At 35.7% G+C, this 20601-nt stretch overlaps 1 protein-coding gene across 1 annotated transcript; it reads left to right on the plus strand.

Annotated features, from left to right (window-relative positions):
• Window positions 1–47: 47 nt before the first annotated feature.
• SOCS4 (suppressor of cytokine signaling 4) lies at window positions 48–19306 on the plus strand. The gene is made up of 2 exons (XM_030855033.2): window positions 48–333; window positions 12762–19306. Exon 2 carries the CDS (start codon window positions 12854–12856, stop codon window positions 14174–14176), a length of 1323 nt encoding a protein of 440 aa, XP_030710893.1. The 5' UTR covers window positions 48–333; window positions 12762–12853; the 3' UTR covers window positions 14177–19306.
• The last annotated feature ends 1295 nt before the right edge of the window (window positions 19307–20601 follow it).

Here is a 20601-nt window from a genome sequence, read left to right on the forward strand (position 1 = left end):
TCCCGACCCAGGTCGCTGGGCGGTGGCGTCAGCTGCGCGCCCGCCGGCAGGGAAAAAGCCGGTTGCTGGGGGAGTGAGGAAGAAAGGGAGGGACCCGAACACGGAAGTGGCGGCAGCGCCGGCGAAGCAGGTGGGGGCGGTGACTGCGACGTCTGAGATGAGAACCCCGCACCGAAGGGTGGGGGCTTGCAGGCAGGCATCAGTCTTAGAGGACCTACATGAGGTGCCGGAGTGGTTGGGTCTCCCTTCTCCAGCTTAGCGAGCACCCAGAGTGATGGCGGTGGTGATGGCGGCAGTTACTCGGACAGCCCCAGTTAAACTGCGCTCCGAGAGGTGAGTGGGGGAAGGGTGGTTGCTGCTTGGCCTTGCCCAGCGGGGTCTGCTTCTACTTTCCGGGCGCTCCTCACAGGCAGCCATATCCGGGTCCAGCCCCTCCTTGGGACCCGGCTAGAGAACGAGATGTTTGGGCATGTTCTTTCGAGAAAAGGAAGCTGAGACCCTTCTCAAGCCTTTAATCTTGGCATCCTTGGCGCCTTCATCTTGTCATTTCTATACCGGTAAAGGAAGGAAGACTTAATCTCAGTTCATGGTTCCTGGAGGTCTGGCGTGTACATTAATGCTTACTTTATAGGACATTTTACATATATCCCTTAAGAAGAAAGTAATTCGGGTTTCCCTATTCAAACCCCACCTAAAGTTCACTGAAGTGCATATTTAGATGTAAAAGAAGAGCTAGAACTAAAGTATATTGTTGAATACTTCATTCGATCCTTACAATCTTTGCTAAGGTCTTGGCCATTAAGTTTATGCTTTGCTTGGGTCTTCACGTTCTCCATGTTGGGAGACCTGTCTCTGATGAAAACCTTCACAGTGATATTTTTCGTGCTACCCACCTTCTATTCTCAATCGGAACTTGTTTATGACATAAGAGAAACGTTTTTCTGTTGTAGAGTTTTCCCCATTGTTTTTCAGTCTAGTTCCATTGGGAAAACTTGCGAACAGATTTAGACAAACCGTGGTATAGTTCTTACCGTGGTGGCATTGTGAAAGGTGTTGCTTTGAGTACTAGGGCTCCAAATAGGCTTGCTAGACACTTGAGGTTTGGTACGTGAATGAAGAGGAAGAGTGGTTGGCTGAAAAAGAACTTGGGATTTGTGGAAAAATAACCAACCTATCCTTGATTTCCCACAAGAGCAAAAGATACCTGAGATGATTCTTTCCGAGTGACTTAATTTTATTTGGATAGCATTCGTTGTTTAGATAGACTGATTTCTAATTTTTTTTAAATCCAATATCACTGGATAGACTGGGGTTCAAGAAGAAGTCCGATAATACATCAAATAAATCATCGTGAGATTTCAGTGTAGTGCTTTTCAGAGCTCAGCATAAGAAGAATCTGCCAATTTGGAACAAGATTTATAGCTATAAAATGCCGTAACTATAAAATATGTTAACACCATGTGACTTCAAAACTATGAATGGTGTTTGCGCTTCTCTCCTTTCACTCTGCTTTAGCAATGAACACATTTGATTCATAGGGTTTTTTGTTTGTTTGTTTGTTTTTTTACAAATTTCACATGTATGGAAAGAGCTTGGGCCTTAGAGTTGAACAATCCTAGATTTTAATTTTGACTCTGACAGTTACTCGTGTAACCTTGAATATACTTCTTTACTTTTACTGAATGTCAGATTCCTCATCTCTAAAATGAAGATGACACCTTCTTCCATATATAGAAGACACTCATGGATGTATAAAACTAATTGTCTTGTGTTATTAATGGGGTACTTTGGGTGGGCATTTAATGGTTTCATTTAAAATGGAGTTGTTTGAATCATTATCCATTAAATTTTTTCAACTGTTAAAAGATGTATTCTTGCTTTTGCCAGTATGTTTTCACATGTCCATTTCTATTTCAGTCAGATTTTAAAAAGACAAATTTTAAAGTCCTCAGTGAATTCACAATCTTGGTGAGGGAAACAGACATTCAAATAATATGTACAAGACTAATAGTGTGGTAATGAAATGTGTAACTTAAATCTTAAATTGCCTGGTTATTTAAGATAATATAGCTTTTAAAAAGAAACCAGTGTAGCTGTCCGTCACCAATGTGGGTGTCAGGTGCATGTCTCATAGGAGTGGATAGCTGAATGAACTCACTGAAAATCATGCCAAGGTCGCAGCTTCGATTGCAGTGAAGGTTAGTTACCATTTCTCTGTTGTGACCATTCATAGTACCCTTAGGCTCACAAATATTGTTGTTCTCAAGGACAATAGGGTGAGAAAGCATGAATATATTACCGTTCTACTTGTGGCAGTATTATCTATAAATGTCATATAATCTTAGTTTATCCAGGAGGCATATCAGTATTGCCTTATGAGAGGAGTTTTTAAATTCCTTTTTAATAAAATATGTATTGATATTTGATGTAAAAATTATTAATCCTATGAAACATAAGGCTAGAAGAAGAGAGTAATAACAAAACTGAGAACAGAGTATTGGAAAAAAAACATTGAAGGCAGTTTAGAAATATGAAGATTTTTATATCTCTGAAAGTGTCCTGAATCTTACCAGCCTATTTAATTTATTTTGGGGGTAAATAATACTTGTGCATGTATAAACTTTCTAAGGTGTAAAAGGGAATACAGGAAAGTCCTACTCTCAACCTACCCAGTTCCGCTGGCCAAAGACGGCTAATATTTGACTCTTGTGTTGTTACAGTGGCAGTGGATCCTTACTACGGCGAGACAGATATAATCATTGTTTTATGAATGAAAAAAACCAAGGCTCAGAAAGGTTGTGAGTTGTCCAAGGTCACACACCTAACCAACTGTCTGAACTAGAAATAGAACCCAGGTCTATTAACTTCTGATCCAAGTAGTCTACCATACTGCCTCTCCAAGTCATAACTGTTGCCATAAAACTTAGAATTTAGTTTTATCAGAACATGAAAACAATTTTATTTAATTCTAGAATAACATTATACTAGTTTGTAGGTAAAACTTGTTACCCAAGCTTAAATGTAAGCAGACGTAGTTATCATAAAGCAATGAAAAGAATAATCTATGATCGTTTTTTTAAAAAAAAAAACTTTGCCTACTATTACTGTTGAAACCTGTTTATTTACTAAGTTAGCTTGTAAGAAATTACAAACTTTTTATAATTAAGTTTGGTTATTTACACCCATACTACTTTTCAAGAATTTAAAGCTTAAAAACACTTTTTAAAAGAGCATGTTTAGTATCAGGAGTAATAGAAAGTGCTTTATGATATCTCACAAATGCCAAAGCATCCTCAGCCTCAGGCTTTTGAGATGTTTTTGTCTGGATTTTCTAGCCTTATATGTAGCCTTTGTTTCCTTTCATTCTTTTTCCTTAATTTTGCCACTTTCCCATCTCTCATTTTTAGAAATTAGCTTATTCTACATGGAAGGTTCTGAGAAGACAACGTATTACGGAACGTAGTATGTATTCTCATTAAGCTCAATGTATGCTGTTTTCATAGATTTTAATCCTGGCAGGAAAAACATGGGGCAGCTGACGGTATCCAGATTTAACAATGTGAACACTGAAGCTAAATGAGATTCTAAAAGTCAGGAGAGATAGCTAGTAAGTGACAAAGTCTAAATTTTAGATCATGTTTGATGATTTAGCAACTCATGCTGTTGTTTCATCTGCACCATGCTTCATTTTTAAATATGGTATAGTGAAAAACTAGATTGTTAATTTTTTATAGATCTTTATAACTTAAAAATTTCCTCTTTAGACTAAATTGTACTCATAGGAAGAAAGACTACAAGGAAATTGGCCAAAATGTCTAAATTGAGTGCCTCTAGGTAATTGAATTACAGGTTTTTTTCCTCCTTTTTGAACTTTTCTGAATGCTCCATATATTTTATAATGAGCATATATTATTTTTATAATTAAAAAATTACAAATTGAAAGGAAGAAGTACATCTGTACAATCCAATTTATTCTCTAAGAGTCACAATTGAATATCTTAAATATTCTGGTTTCTAAGATTCTGTTAAGGTTCTTGCGCTTTTAATTTTTAAAAAAATTTTTTAAAATAAATTTATTTATTTTATTTTTATTTTTGGCTGCGTTGTGTCTTCATTGCTGTGGACAGGCTTTCTCTAGTTGCAGCGAGCGGGGGCTACTCTTCATTGTGGTGCATGGGCTTCTCATTGCGGTGGCTTCTCTTGTTGCGGAGCACAGGCTCTAGGTGGGCGGGCTTCGGTAGTTGTGGCTCGTGGGCTCTAGAGTGCAGGTTCAATAGTTGTGGTACATGGGCTTAGTTGCTCTGCGGCAGATGGGATCTTCCCGGACCAGGGCTCGAACCCGTGTCCCGTGCATTGGCAGATGGATTCTTAACCACTGTGCTACCAGGGAAGTCCTGGTTCTTGCACTTTTAGAAGTTTATAGTGCCAGCTCTTAGCTTTCTGTTCCCTCTTCACACTAAATTAACCCTCTTCAGTGACAGGTCCTGGACATTCCTCTTAATCTTTAGCTAGCATGCTCAGGGAATGTACACTTATTTTAATGTTAGCCCAAGTTAATGTTTCTCCCACAGTTTCTTCCACAAAACGGCTCTATGATGAGTTAAATAAAGGAAACTGTGGCTTAAGCAGGTTTCTTAACTGAAGGACCTCTTGGAACCTTTTGCTGAAGGTGCCTTGTAATCTTTCAGGGGGGAAGTGATTCCCAAACTTGTTTAATAAGGAAACCTCTGTTTCTCTAGAACATGTATATATTAACATCTTTTAGCACTAGTGTACACAGGAGTTCAGATTGGGGGACACTGACTTAAGCAAAATATAATTAGGAAAGTAAGTGGAGAAAGTTTGGAGAAGGGAAGGAAGGGTGTAGTGGTGCTAATCAGTGTGTGTGTGTGTGTGTGTGTGTGTGTGTGTGTGTGTGTGTGTGTGTGTGTGTGTGTGTGTGTGTGTGTGTGTGTGTGTTGGTAGCATGAAAAAGGAGATATTTTAAAATATTTACTGGAAAATGAACCTGTATTGCTTTCGTAATGAGAAAAAAACACTTTATACTTCAGAGATGTTTCTCATTTGAACAAACCCATTTTTTATGTTTTTTTATTAACATTCCAAGGAATTTACCTCTCTTGTACTATCCAGTATATTCCATTCATGGACTCTTAAGTGTTCCCATAGAATCCAACTCAAATATTAGGCTATGATCAAACATCAAGGGCTCTAACCCACAGAATCCAATTCAAATAACATGGACTGTGATCAGAATGCATTCAAGGAGTTTTGGGGACACATAATGGCAGGTAAACTTTGGAATCATAGATTTGATAAGGTAGTTCCCAGGGTTAAATAACTACCAGAATAATAAGTTATTTGTGAATTCTTTGTAGTATAGTAAATTATTCTTTATAACATCAAATTTAATATTTACATGAATTCTGGCCTTAGGTAGACATCAGCATTGTAGACACAGTAGTTCAATGAATGATTAATATGTACAATAATGCTCTGTTATCCAACATCATAGAGATACAATGCAGTTTCTAGATGAATGAAGTTTAACCCTTTAATTACTGGCTTTTAAAAAAGTTTTCAAGGAATTTGAATTAAAATCACCTTCCCAACCTTATTCAAGAGTACTAACTAAATGTTATTTAAATCTGTTGTTAGCATAGAAGGGTCACATTGGGTATTAATTCGTTTATCACTGTTCAGTGCAATTGATTATAGAACCTGGGATCAAATGGCTAGTGAATCTGAGAACTTGATTTTTTGAAAAAGGTTTAAATAAACTTGCTTTAGACGTTTGCCTCTTGCTCATTAAGAAATAACAATAAAAAAAAGTCACTGTGTATTCCCCAGGGCATTGTAACTTAGATGCCTTCATAAAAAATTAATTATTGAATCAAGAGTCAAAGCACTTTCTCCCAAGTGATTCTTTCACCTTCTTTAAAAAAAAAAAAAAAAAAAAAAGCTTCTTTGCAGTTACTAACAAAGATTGTTGATTTGTGAACATTTTTCAAAGTATCATCGTTGATTTCTATACTACATAAAGTTGGTATTAAAGTCACTTTTTTTCCATTTTGTATCTCATCTTCTACTTCATTTCTATGAAGTTTGTATAAAATTCCAACGATTAATGTTAGGGTATTTAAAAGGACTCATTCAGATTCAGAACCTTACACTTTTTTTTTTAACATTCAGATTTTACATGTATAGGCAAGACACCAAAAGCACTTTTTTAAAACTCATTTTTAGTCTTTAAAAATAAAAAAATTTTTTCACTAAAAGTAATGTTAACACATTGTAAAGCAATTATACGCCAATAAAGATGTTTAAAAAATTAATAATGTTATTTTTATTGAGAGAAATGTGATTGAATTTTTTTAATTTTATGAATTTTGATTTAATGCAACTTTTGGAAGAGATTAGAAGATCTTTTGCCATCTGTTTAAAGTGTAAAGATGCGAGAGTTATATACATGATGCATTTTTATCATTATTGTAATAAAATCATGGGATAGTGAAGGAAATTCTGAATATCTTTTTTTCTAAAAAGATCTCACCATAGCATAAGTTTTTTTTTAAGTTACCTGAACCATGAAGAGACCAGTTAAATGTTTTGTTTTGCCTTTTTTCTTAATGTATCTGCTAAGTAGCTTCTCAGAGCCAATTATTATCCCAATAAAGGTCATCAAACTTAGAACACTTGTCATTTTGTAAAAGAAAAATACATAACTTGTCTTAAAATTTCAGCAACTTAAGTACTTTGCCCTGAAATAACTAGCAAACCTCGTGTGTTATAAAATTTCTGTGATTGTGTCTATTTACAAAGTATTGTAAAGATTCTCTTACCTAGGATAATATAATCCACAAATGTATTCCAGCAACATGGAATCAGTTGCGGTGCACTAAAAGGGCACAAAGAAATGGAGAGGGTTGCCATCAAGTCCTTAGCTTTTTGGAGCTCCCACTCTTCCCTCAGGAATAGCACCTCATCAGACAAATAACCATCTCACAATGAGTGATGGGAACATTGTCAATCATATATTCAATATTCATAAATTTTAAGTTTTCTAATTTTTAGGCAAGTATAAATAGAAGTTAAATTTTCTTCCTACTTTGAAGATTACAACATTAAGTGACATTCTGGCCCATATAGTGATACGGTATGTTTTACCAAATATATATATATAAATTTTTTTTTTTTTTTTTTTTTTTTTTTGCCGTACGCGGGCCTCTCACTGTTGTAGCCTCTCCCGCTGCGGAGCACAGGCTCCGGACGCGCAGGCTCAGTGGCCATGGTTCACGGGCCCAGCCACTCCGCGGCATGCGGGACCCTCCCGGACCAGGGCACAAACCCGCATCCCCCGTATCGGCAGGCGGACTCCCAACCACCGCGCCACCAGGGGAGCTCCACCAAATATATTTTTTACCATAACAATTTATAAAAGTGGGACTTCTGAAGCATGAACTCAGTTTTCTATCACAAGAATGCTATGTAAAATTTATATAAGGCTGTAGTTCTTAGATACAGAAAGATAACCAGTCAAAAGAAGATTTTCTATGCATTAACTCTTTAAGTATAGGTAAATGTGTGGAAAATTCATCTAGGGCAATGGCATTTTTTGCTTTATTTTATGGATCCCTGCAGCATTAGCATACGTAAGAACAATTAACCTAAAATCCAGAGGTACTTGATGGATTGCTACCTATTATGTACAAGTTGGTAAGCCTTGCTAAAGTAAATCTGTTATGTTAGCATGTAAACTTGTATAGAGTAAGGCTGGAAATCAGTTCTCTGAGGGAAAATGTCAAATTGTTCTGTAGCTTCATGGTCTGTTGAGTTTCAGCTGTATTTAGTGTATTGATCCTTTTTCATTTTGAAACATTAGTTATCATCCTGAAAATTATATTTGCTCATAAATTTTATAGTTAGCATGGGCTAGAGACAGAGGTATTTCTGTGATTTTTTCCTTTATGAACCATTTCTATAAAACTGGCTTGGGCGCTATAATAAAACATATGTAATATCTGTTTCTTTTTTTAAAAAAGAAAAAATATGTTAAACTTTATTTTATACTTGGTACATTTAGAATCTGAGCTAGGTATATACTTCACATACATTATTTCATTTAATTCCCACCAGCCTAATGAAATAGATAGCATCAGTAACCTCCATTTTACAGATGAAGAAACTGAGCTTTCAAGGTCATATGGCTAGTACAAAATAAACTGGGCTCAAACCATATTTCTAATGTCTGCCATCATTGTGCTATGGAACTGCATCCTTGTCATGTACATGTATAGAGATACTGAAAATGTTATAACGGTTACTGCTGGGTGGTAGGATTATGGATAGTTTTTACTTTTTTCTTCATAACTTTAAGTTTGAATTTTTCACAGTGAGTATAAAGTACTGTTATTTTTATTTATGGTCATCAAAATGATATGTGTACATAGGTTCAAGTTAAATTAAGCTGAAAAGCTTAGATAAGCTAAGTAATGCCGCATTCCTCTCCTACCCATCTCAAAGGCTTCTACTTTCATAATTTGTCTTTCTGGTATTTATCTTCACATTTCTAAATCATATGCTTATACTTCTCTCTTGATGCATCAATTATTAGACATTATTGGTTGAGTTCCTCTTCTGATAGATGAGGATTTACCTCTCTTTTAGCCTCCTTACTCTCTTTCTATTCTCTTATTACACAAAGAGCCTTACGTCCTTATGTGGTTATACGAACTAGTTGCTCTCCAGCAGCGCCAAACACCCTGTTGTCTGGAAACTTCCCTTCTTAAGCATCCCAGGAATTCACATTTCCTTTCTCATATGTTAAATACCTTGTTTCCTATGTTATGCCATTTGTTTTAGGTTTACACTCTTATTTTAGAAGAGCACATCCTCCAATATGAGGTAAAATTGTTGTTACTTTCATGTCTGAAAATTTCTTTATTTTATCCTATTTGATTGATTGTTAGGCTGGTTATCTTCAAGGTTGGAAACTATCCTCTAGCTTCCACTGTTACTGTTGAGAAAACAGATGTTATTTTATTTACAGTCCTTTGTGACTTTTTTCCCTCAGGAAGCCTTTTTTCTTTTTTTGGCTGGGTTACATACATAAATCGATTGATTGAACACTTAACATGAGGTCTACTCTCTTTAACAGATTTATAAGCATACAATACTTAGAGTATTGTTGTCTATAAGGTAGGAAGACTTCGGTATCACCTCTTTATCTCTAGGGTTCTAACATTTTAGAATAATGTAACTTGGTGTGTATTTTCCCTTGTGCGGGGCACTCATTGTGCTCCTTCTGTATGGAGACTCATGTCCTTCAGTTCTGGGAAATTTTCTAATATATTTTCTTTTATAATTTCCCTCTCCATTTTGGTATTTTCTGTGAAGTCTGTATTGATCCTCTAATTTTCTTGTCTTCTCTGTCTAGTTAACCATTTTTTTCCTCTTTCCTATTATTTCCTCAGCTTACCTCCAACTTTCCTATTGAATATTTTTTTTCCTGCAATCATGGTTTTAATTTCCAAATTTTTCTTATTCTCTGATTGTCCCTACCTCATTTTATTCATTGGTATAATGTATTCTTTTAACTTGGAAGAGATCTATTTTATTACCTGCTGCTTTCATGGTTACTTTTTTCTCCAAGTTCTTTGTTTTATTCGCTTGTTTATTTTAGAGGCTTTCCTCAAAAGTCTGGTGACATGCCATATTCTAGAGTAAATGAAGCACAGCAGTGCTGCCTGAAAGCACTATGTAAGTAGGCTGGGCTTATGGATGGATGAGCTTCACAGCATGCTTGGGTGGCCCTCCAGCTTCTTATTGGAGGATTTCCAGTTATCAGCATCTATAGGTCTTTTCTCTTTGGCCATTCTGTTTCTCCAGCATAGTATCTTCCAGTCTCCTATTAGGAGGTGTAAGTTTGGCTGCTGGAGTTCTAGAAGCTGGATGGAAGAAGGAAGCAGGGAATTTTCTTTCTGATTTTAGTCCCAAGCCTCCCATCTATCCTCACCATGCCTAGTATCCAAAGTCCTGAGCCTCTCTGGTTCAGCTTCTCCAAATAATATTGATAAATTTCCCATCTCCTCTAAGTATGAGAGTAACAACCAGAGACATCTAACTGCACATACGCAAATTTTCAACCTACCTCCCCATTTTCTGCCCTGTTCTCCATCCATACTTTCTGTAGCACCTCGTACCTCTGGGTGTCCTGGACTTTGCCTGCTCTGTTGGCTTGCTTCTCATCAACGTTGCCTTTGTGCCTGGTGTCACCTTCCTCTCCACTGCTGAGTCAGTCATTGCTCCTCTGTTCATTTTCTGTCCTTGTATTTTGTCACTCAGGTTATGGATATCTGCTAGTTTCATTGAAGATGAGGTTTGTTTTTATTTCTCATTTTCCCTTGTTTTGGGCTGACTTCTGAGAGAAAGATGGAGCAAAAAGATTTTCACATAGCTATTTTAAACTGGATCATTATTTCTTTTATAATTAGAGAAAAACAAAACTATTTTCTTTTTGAGAGGAAATCAAGTTATACTACTCATTAAGAAATTTAATATGGAATGCAGCAATTATAACTAAAGGAAGCATTGGAATCACTAAAACAGTTTATAGGAGACTTGGTTGTTTTTGAAGGCAGAGAGAAGTTAAGAGCTAGCAATGGAAGCAGGCCCTGGTAAAGGTGGGAATGTCATCAAGAGCAGAGGTACGGGGTGGGATAGGGAGGGTGGAGGGAGACGCAAGAGGGAGGATACATGGGGATATATGTATATGTATAGCTGATTCACTTTGTTATCCAGCAGAAACTAACACACCACTGTAAAGCAATTACATTCCAATAAAGATGTTTTTAAAAAAGAGAGAGAGAGCAGAGGTACAGACTTAGCTTTGATATAGAAATAAAGGAAGATGAAGATGCTCACACCCAGTGGAGTAAAGTTGATCATAGAGTTAATAATCTGCTACTTTCATATTTTTAAAGTAAATAAAAACACCAGGTATTTTAAACCTTACATGATAACTTTTCACATTATTATGCTGAATAAAAAAGTTGAAAGTATGTAGTGTTAACAAAAAAATATCTGCTTGGGGCTCCTTTTTAATTTTTTATTTGAAAAATACAAGTGTAAGCTGTTAGTAACTAGTGTCTCTTCTGATCACTGACTCTTCATATACTTCAGCCTACTTTGTAGCTTCTGCCTGTTTATTTTTGTTCAGTGGAATTTAGTCAATGAACAACCAAAGCATGCTGTTGAATATAATTTTGGTATACTAAGTGATGATGTTTCTTTCAAATTTAGATTTTCAAATATTTTTTCCCTGTGGATTTTAAATTATTACGTACCAGTGAGCTCACTAAATCAAAATAATACGTATAATCACCCGATGCTATTCATTGTTTAGTAATGGGGTACTTTATATGGCAAGCCTGTGTCATTAGTTCACACTTTTAAGCACTTCCCAATTATATTTGCCTCTGCAGATGCTTGTTTCAAACCCTACTGCCATGAAAATAGATTCACATAGTTCTAAACATTTACTTGACTGTTGGGATTGTTAATGTTCCTCTGATATAATCAGAAGCTTAATCATGATCAGAATGTTGAGTACAACTGATTTTCTCAGTCTCAAAATTCAACTTTCATTTGTAAAATATTTGAGATTATAGAATCCCTCCCCCCAATTCTGGGCTTAAATCTTTTTCCATCTAAGAATAGTTAAGTAGTTTCTACCTATGACCAATCATTACTATTAGTCTTAATAAAACTTTATTTACATTTTAAATTCTAGTATAGCTAGCCAATTTCATAGGAAAGGCATTGCCCTATAGAACTTTATCTGCTTGTTTTTTGAAATTATCAAGAAGAATAGGACTTTCCTGGTGGCGCAGTGGTTGAGAGTCTGCCTGCCGATGCAGGGGACGCGGGTTCGTGCCCCGATCCGGGAGGATCCCACATGCCGCGGAGCGTCTAGGCCCGTGAGCCATGGCCGGTGAGCCTGCGCGTCCGGAGCCTGTGCTCTGCAGTGGGAGAAGCCACAGCGGTAAGAGGCCCGCGTACCGCAAAAAAAAAAAAAAAAAAAGAATATAAGGAAGTGTATGTGTGTATAAAATAACAAATTTTTATCCAATTCCAAATTTTCTACAAACTGCCTAGACTGATAGTGAAGTTGACCAGATATTTAAATGAGTTGACAAAAATTGCATTGGGAATTCTTGCATGACATTCCTAGTATTCAGTGATGATTATTTATTTAATAAATTCTTAACAGCTTTTATAACTTAAAACTGTTCATATTTTCAATCAATAGGAAAGAAAACAGAGAGAAGGAGGGTAGTGGTCATCATACACCAGCTCATAGGTTTCTCATCTCTTAACAAAGAATTTCTTGGTCTGCTGTGAAATTAAAAAATAAGGGGAGGAGAGATGGGCATAAGATGTACCTCAAAACCGGAAATTGTTCATATTTCAGATGTATATTTTGGCTGAGAGGATGCTTAGCTTTTTTGATTCACATCGAAACTAGCTGTGGGAAAGGAACTCAGATTCTTGACTCCATGGCACTATGGAATTATTAGCATAAGGTAAAGTAGTTTATTTAGGTGGGAACAAAATATCTTGGAACTGCCTTCCAACATTTCTAATAGTTTGTTTTTAATGTATTATCCTTTTTCATCTTTTCATCTTATGTATAATTGGGGTTTGATATATAATCTATACAATGTTAATGACAAACGATTAATGATCTTTTTCTTCCTTAGATATATCCAGAAAGTGCCCAGAAGAAACATTCTACCGGAAAAACTGAAAGAGCAGTATTTATAACACTGGAATTTGTGGACAGTTTGTTAAAATGGCAGAAAATAGTGAAAGTAATAGTAAAAATGTAGATGTAAGGCCCAAAACTAGTCGGAGTCGAAGTGCTGACAGAAAGGATGGTTATGTATGGAGTGGAAAGAAGTTATCTTGGTCAAAAAAGAGTGAAAGTTGTTCAGATGCTGAAACAGTGAGTGCTATAGAGAAAACTGAAGTTCCTTTAAGGAGCCAAGAAAGGAAGCACAGCTGTTCATCTATCGAGTTGGATTTAGATCATTCCTGTGGGCATAGATTTTTAGGCCGATCTCTTAAACAGAAGCTGCAAGATGCTGTGGGGCAGTGTTTTCCAATAAAGAATTGTAGTAGTCGGCACTCTTCAGGGCTTCCGTCTAAAAGAAAAATTCATATCAGTGAACTCATGTTAGATAAGTGTCCTTTCCCACCTCGATCAGATTTAGCCTTTAGGTGGCATTTTATTAAACGACACACTGCTCCTATAAGTCCCAAATCAGATGAATGGGTAAGCACAGACTTGTCTCAGACTGAATTGAGGGATGGTCAACTAAAACAACGAAGAAACATGGAAGAGGTCAACTGCTTCTCACATACCAGTGTTCAGCCCTGTGTCATAACCAATAACGATTCTTCGGGTAGAGGTGGTCCTGGGACTGGCTCTATAATGAACCTGGCTTCAAATAACAGTATAGAAGATAGTGATATGGATTCAGATGATGAAATTATAACACTTTGCACAAGTTCCAGGAAAAGAAACAAACCCAAATGGGAAATTGATGAAGAAACCCTGCAACTGGAAACACCTCCTAAGTACCATACCCAGATTGATTATGTCCACTGTCTTGTACCAGACCTCCTTCAGATCAATAATAATCCATGTTACTGGGGCGTTATGGATAAATATGCAGCTGAAGCTCTACTAGAAGGAAAACCAGAGGGTACCTTTTTACTGCGAGATTCAGCACAGGAAGACTATTTATTCTCCGTTAGTTTTAGACGCTATAGTCGTTCTCTTCATGCTAGAATTGAACAGTGGAATCACAACTTTAGCTTTGATGCACATGATCCTTGTGTCTTCCATTCTCCTGACATAACTGGGCTCCTAGAGCATTATAAGGACCCGAGTGCCTGTATGTTCTTTGAACCACTTTTATCCACTCCTTTAATTCGGACTTTCCCCTTTCCCCTGCAGCATATATGCAGAACAGTTATTTGTAACTGTACAACTTATGATGGCATTGATGCCCTTCCAATTCCTTCTTCCATGAAATTATATCTGAAAGAATATCACTATAAATCAAAAGTTAGAGTACTCAGGATTGATGCACCAGAACAGCAATGCTAGGAAAAGGGTAGGAACACAGGAGTGATTATATACATATTTTCATTTAATATTTTATTTTTCTTATTATGCCACTTTGAATTTTTCTACAGGGGCAGTTAAAGTCCAAAATAAACGTATGCCCTAAATTTTACTTCCAGATCAGTTTATTTTTCTTAGGATACAATAATTGTTTAACAATAATAATTGTTTAATAATTGTTACACACTAGGAGTTAATGGATATTTTTGACGAGGTGTTTGGTTTTTGTTTTTACCATGTAGATTGCATACTTAATTTTTTTCTTTTCTTAACTGTAATTTGCATATGATCCAGGGATATTTGAAGTTTGGTAGGCATTGCAAACACAGTTAAATAATCTGTATTTCATACTTTTCTTTAAAAGTAATCCTGTCCTTTCTTACATATAAAATGCTTTGTTAACCTATGCCATTGGCATTCCTATACATAGGATACAGTTTCCCCATCATCCTTTTCATTTGGTTTAAAAGTCTTCAGTAAAGCTGAGTGTGTTGTCATTTACAATCCATACTAATGTAATTGACTTCTATAATTTACTAATAGGGATGTTAAAGGTTAGCAAAATGGCTTAAAATCAAACTTCATGTGTTTTAATTTTAAATATTAACTGTAAAGCAGAATTACTAAATTTGATTAATCAGGTCGGTAAGAATCAAATGAGGACATGATATTTTGGGGGTGAATTTATTCTTCTATAATGTGGCATGGTCATTTATTATTCCTTGAGTAGATCTTTCTCTCAAACTAGGAAGAGTTACCATCTTCAGAACATAAGTATTGTTCCTTTCTCACTGGAAGCTTTAAAAATAATGGTAACACTATTAGTAACTAGTAGTTACTAAAGTAATAAAGCAACTAAGGTTTTTCTGAATTTACTTATGAACTGTTGCTTCTGCTTAGCTCTGTTTTAGAAACTCTGAGCCTGTTAGTTTGGAGAGATGCCACAGTTTATATAAACAGCCACAAATTTCCATTGGTAACCAAAGAGAACTAGGTAGTTTTTCATTATTTTGAATTGAGCTTGAATAAAGATTCAAGAAGTAAACGTGGAGCTCAGTATTCAGGGAGCTTAATAATGGTTTTGATCTTCAGGTTCCAGATAATTATTCCTATTTTCAGAACTAACATGTCTTTAGTATGGCTTCAAAAAGGAAACATTTTGAGAGATACGTGGCTTATGCCATACTGAACAATACTGGGCACCAGGCGTAATATTTTGAATTTAACATCCCCAGAACGGGGAAGTATTTTTAGAAATGTTATATAATAAGATAGATGGAATGATAGCCTACTCTTCTTTTTTAAAGAATCAGTGAATAATAAATATCCTAGACAGTTATTCCTTCTGGTGAGTTGTCTACCCCTTTGTACAAGTTGGCATTTTTAATATCATAGTAACTGATTTCTTGATGCTAGTTTAGCTCTAGTAGGAAGCTGCTTCTACCTGTATTGAAAGAAATTTGACTTAGATTTCCACGTTAGAATAGATGTTTCTTAAGCATCATTGCTTTTGTGTTGAAGTAGCATTTCCCTTTCCTGCAGTTCTGCTGATAACATAAAGATGGCATTTAAAAATAATTGTTTTAAAATAACTTTTTAGCAATTATCACAAAATTAAAATCTGTTACCATTGTCTTCTAACATATTTTTTTCTCAGTGATCTCAAGATTGTCTTGGTTCCAGTGAGGGTTAGCTACTAAAATGGCACCTCTCTTAGCAGTGATGAGGCTCGGGATATCAACACCAGTGTCAGGATAAATATCTCTTCTAAAGATGATATTTCCCTTTTACAAAAGTGGGACAGTCTCATACTACCTCATCTTTATTGTGGCGCTTTTGTAGATCACTGAGAAGCTTATCTTATTTACCAATATAGCACTTCCTAAATGTCCATCTTTGGTGAAAGAAAATTAATAGTATGGTAAGACTCTACCCATAATTATAGTTTTTTATCAGAATTTGATATTGAGACTTTCTGTTTCTATGAAACAATATTGTTTTAAATATTTTTCTTTTAAAAATAACTTTTTATCAATACAGAAGAACCTAAGGAATGACTAGCTAGTGAATATTCTGTTAAAAGGTAATTTTATAAAGAAAAATATTACATTGTCTTTTATAATGGTAAAAATTAGTATTTATATGAAAATCAAGATCTAAGTAGCCTTTCGTATATTCAAACTGGTTGCTTGTGATATATTTTCTCTGGCTTTCTTATTTTTTCACCTTCAAGGTATTGATAGCTGTTAACATTTTCAAAATACTGCCATTTATATAGCCTTGAAGTAGGTGATCTAATAAATGAGAGCAGGAAGGAGACTCATTTACGCTGAAACGGTTTGTATCTTTTCCTTTGGTATTTGCTACAGAAAAGAAATCGGGAAAGTAGAAATGTAAGATTTGAGAAAGGAATTGTTTACCATGAAGGAAAAAGAAGAGTAATAATACATTTTTTAAAGCGTGAAGGAATTGGAATTTAGAAAGGTTTAACCCTTTCTCAGTGACTTGTGGACACATTTGGAAGAGCATTCGGTATTCAGAAACTTAACTCATTAAAAATGTAATTACTGAAATTATGTATAAGTAAATGAGTATAAGTTTTGAAAGGAACAATGTGGGGAGATACAAATGTATCCGGTTGGCCAAAAAGTTCGTTCGGGTTTTTCCGTATATGAAAAACCCGAACGAAATTTTTGGCCAACCCAATAAATTTTGTAACTAAGTTGGACATGGTGAGCGTTTGAAAAGTGTAAATTGCAGGGTTGAGAAAGCATTCAGCATGGTGGGAATGTGTGGCCCTTATTGGTGAGAGAGGATGGGGCTAAAAGAAACAAGATAAAATATTAAAATTAAGACTTTAGGCATTACCTCAGGGGAAAGCCTTGATAGTGAAAGGGGACTACTTGATCACTAATAGCTAGTCTGGACCAGACACTTAAATGTGCTTTGGGAATCATCCTGCCCTAACCAGGAAATAAACTTGACTTTTCTATTTCTCTCTGAAGCTTTCAGGAATACCCCCAAGCCCCCCTCTCCTTTTTTAAGCTACAGCATCTTGATTCATACTATAATTCCTGAAACATGCTGAATGGATTTTTTAGGTTCCTTGAGCATTTTTGTATGAAGAATCATATCTGATCTTTCTATAACCATGCCATTCACTTAAATAATTCACAGAGGGAAGGGTTTAATTTAAAGGAAGACCTAATAGGAAGAAGATTAAAGGAAGCTTTTAGTCAGTCTGTGGCTAGATTTATTGATTTGGTGATCAGACCTGTGTTCCTTCCTGAATGTCAGCTAATGGCAAACTGTGGTCAAAAAAAATGGCTTTCAGTTAAAAGTTTTGACTTCTTATTGTAAATAATATAAAGAATGTCTAAGTCATTAGAAATCCTTTTTAGAAAAGTAGAGTAAATGTGGCAAATAGGACTCATATCATTACACAAATTACATTTCTTTTTATAAGAAAAACACAAACCATTATCATTTATTCATGAGCCAAAGCCATTAGGAAGATAAATCAAGTTATCAGCTTCCTGTCTGTCTGAAGTTTGGATCATTTTATAGATCCATGTAATAGAGAGCTTCCTTCCTATGAAACAAAAGCCTTGAGACCTAACTCTTACAAATATACTCTTAGTTTGCATTAAAAGTCTTTTTTGTCACTTTTAGCTATAATCAGAGTCAAATAGGTTATATATTGATTTTGGTAGAGCAAATTTAACAGGAAGTGGACTTAATTATATAATATTCCTGGAGATAACACAAGGGAAACAGTGTTTAAATGTAAAATAGATTGTGTGTTAGGTAATTTAATGCCCAAATGAATAAAAGATTTTAAGTCAAGCAGATTATTGTTTCTACTTTGGAAGAAAATCTTTACAATCTTAGTTTTACATAATCAGTTTTACATCCATTTTTATTTCTAAAGAACAGAAAGCACAAGAGGTTTTCCTTTTTTAATGGTCTACTAGAAATGAGCAACACTACAAGAGTCTGTCTATACTATTCTTAACACATTAGATATTGGAGACAAAATGGAGGTAACTTTTGGAAATGGTTTGGCTTTTAAATAGAAATGTAGACTAAATAGAATAGTAAACTAATGGATATAACCCAATGGAAAGGAATTTAAGGCACATGACTCCTGTTTCAAATAAAGCCAGTCTTTTTAATTTACTTTTTAATTTTGAATAGATTACTCAATCCTAAATCTTTGTTTACTTTCATTTCCTAGCACATAAAATATAGATAATAATACTTGTCTCTTGACTTCCTGAAGGTTAATTCTTCAGTTAAGAGGTGACCCTTGGAGCATACTTGAAAATAATTTCTGTACAGCTGTTAAGTACTAATGTGATGATAGGTTTTCAACGTATTCCTTTAGTGGACCCTGCAGATTCACATTCACTTCTTTTAGCCTGTAATAGGCTTTCTTGACTTGATTTGACAATAAAGATAATGGTACAATTTGAATTTATGGTTTAGACTCTGCAATTAGATGAACAGTTGCAATTTCCTCCTACCCTTAATAAGGTTTGTGTGAAATTGATGTTTGCCTAAGTTATTTTAAAAGTTGATTACATTTGCAGGAAGTAAAGATAATCACTTTTGCCATGGTTATAATCAAATCTAAGCTTTCAGACTTGAGAGTGTAAAACTCAAGGAGATTTACTTATTCTGACTTTGCTAGAATTGGATAAATTCTGTATAAACCAAGTACGCACTCGATATATACTTGAATATACAGAGTTTAAGTAGTAACTTCACAAAGCTATTAGTACTCTTATCAGGCTTATATCCACCCCTTACCCAAAAAGAAGTAGAGTGTTCCCATTTTTATTTCTAATCCTGAAGTTGAATGTTTCTTCTTGGATGTGAGTTCAAATAAATTGATCTGAATAAATTTTCGTTTCTTATTAATTAAAACTTCATATATAAAATCCAAAAGCTTTGTAGTTTTAAAAACATTGTACTGTATGTTGCCTGGCACATTCAACTTTATATATGAGAAATTTTAAAATCTGTATTACACATTTTCCTTTCAGTTTTTTGTGTCATTTTGGGTCTTCCAGAAACATGTCAAGATGTGATTAAATGTGCAAGAGATTTATTGGAGGGGGATGGACACCTATGAAGAATAAATGAGAATGGGACTTACCTGGCGGTCCAGTGGTTAAGACTCTGGGCTTACACACACATAAACACACAGACAAAAGAATAAAGGGGAAGAGAGCAGGAGAAGGTGGGGAAATCATACCAAACTACATGTCTGACATCTGTGAAAGAAACTGAAGGAAGCATTGAGTAGGGTGGGCAATGTAGTTCTAAAAATGCTAGGCGTGGATGTAGTTCCCAACAGGTTACCTGTAGGAGCCCACATGGGACAGGAATGGCCTACCTCTAGAACTCCCGCCATGCTCGGTTATTGACTGGGAACATGGGAAAAGCTGGAGGTTGTTGGTCACTCTAATGCACGTGACTAGGAGTAGAATGAGACACAACGTGGGCACAAATTTTTTTTGACCATAAACTCAGTAATGAAAATTTTGTGTGCAACATTTAAAAATCAGAATTAATGCAAAACAAAAGGCCCTATGATAAGCAAAATATCAAAAACTTAAATATAGCACTATGTTGCTGACTTACTGTTGCTTCAGGCTTCCTATGGCACTGCTTCCCATGCCACAAGGCACTGCTGATTCACTGCCTCCCATTAGGGCAGGGTAGGTAGTTCACACTAGTGGTATTATTTTCCATAGACCACTGCCCCTAACCAAAAACATGTCTTCCCCAGGCTTAGGTATTTGAAATTTCTCTGTTGCTCATTTTTCAGAATGAGAATTATGTGTACTGTGGAGTAAACCCAAACAAGTCGTTTAAGAAGTTTATATAAAATGTCCACCCACCGATCCACTAACAGCAAATGAAAACAAAGAAGTAAAATGTTGTAAGAATATTGCATACTTTTACGTTTTACATTAAAATATATGTATGTTATGTGTGTATATTTTGTACACCACATAATTATGACATCTTCATTAGTAGCTAGCACGTTCCCTGACGGCTGGGGCCACGTGTCAATCCATCATCTTTTGGGCCTGACATAGAGTAGGTAGGTAAAGGTTTATTCAAAACTGAACTGTGGGAGAAGAAATACTGATCAGAAAAAAATCTGCAGAGACATCCGTTCCTTTAGTTAATATCGATTTGTCAAGCCATTTGCAAACGTCTTCCCCTTCCTGTATTGCTTTTAGCTCTCTCCAATTTTGGCCAACGGATCCATGTCCCGGGGTTAGGCTGCATTCTCACCTAGCCAGCTTCGAGGCCTGGCCCTAAAGACCGCAAGCGTAGGGAATCCAGAACCTGCCTTCAACCTTCTCTTCAGGAGACAAGTTAACAATTTC

This window comes from Globicephala melas, chromosome 2, assembly GCF_963455315.2.
Source record: "Globicephala melas chromosome 2, mGloMel1.2, whole genome shotgun sequence".
Classification (NCBI taxonomy): Eukaryota; Metazoa; Chordata; class Mammalia; order Artiodactyla; family Delphinidae; genus Globicephala; species Globicephala melas.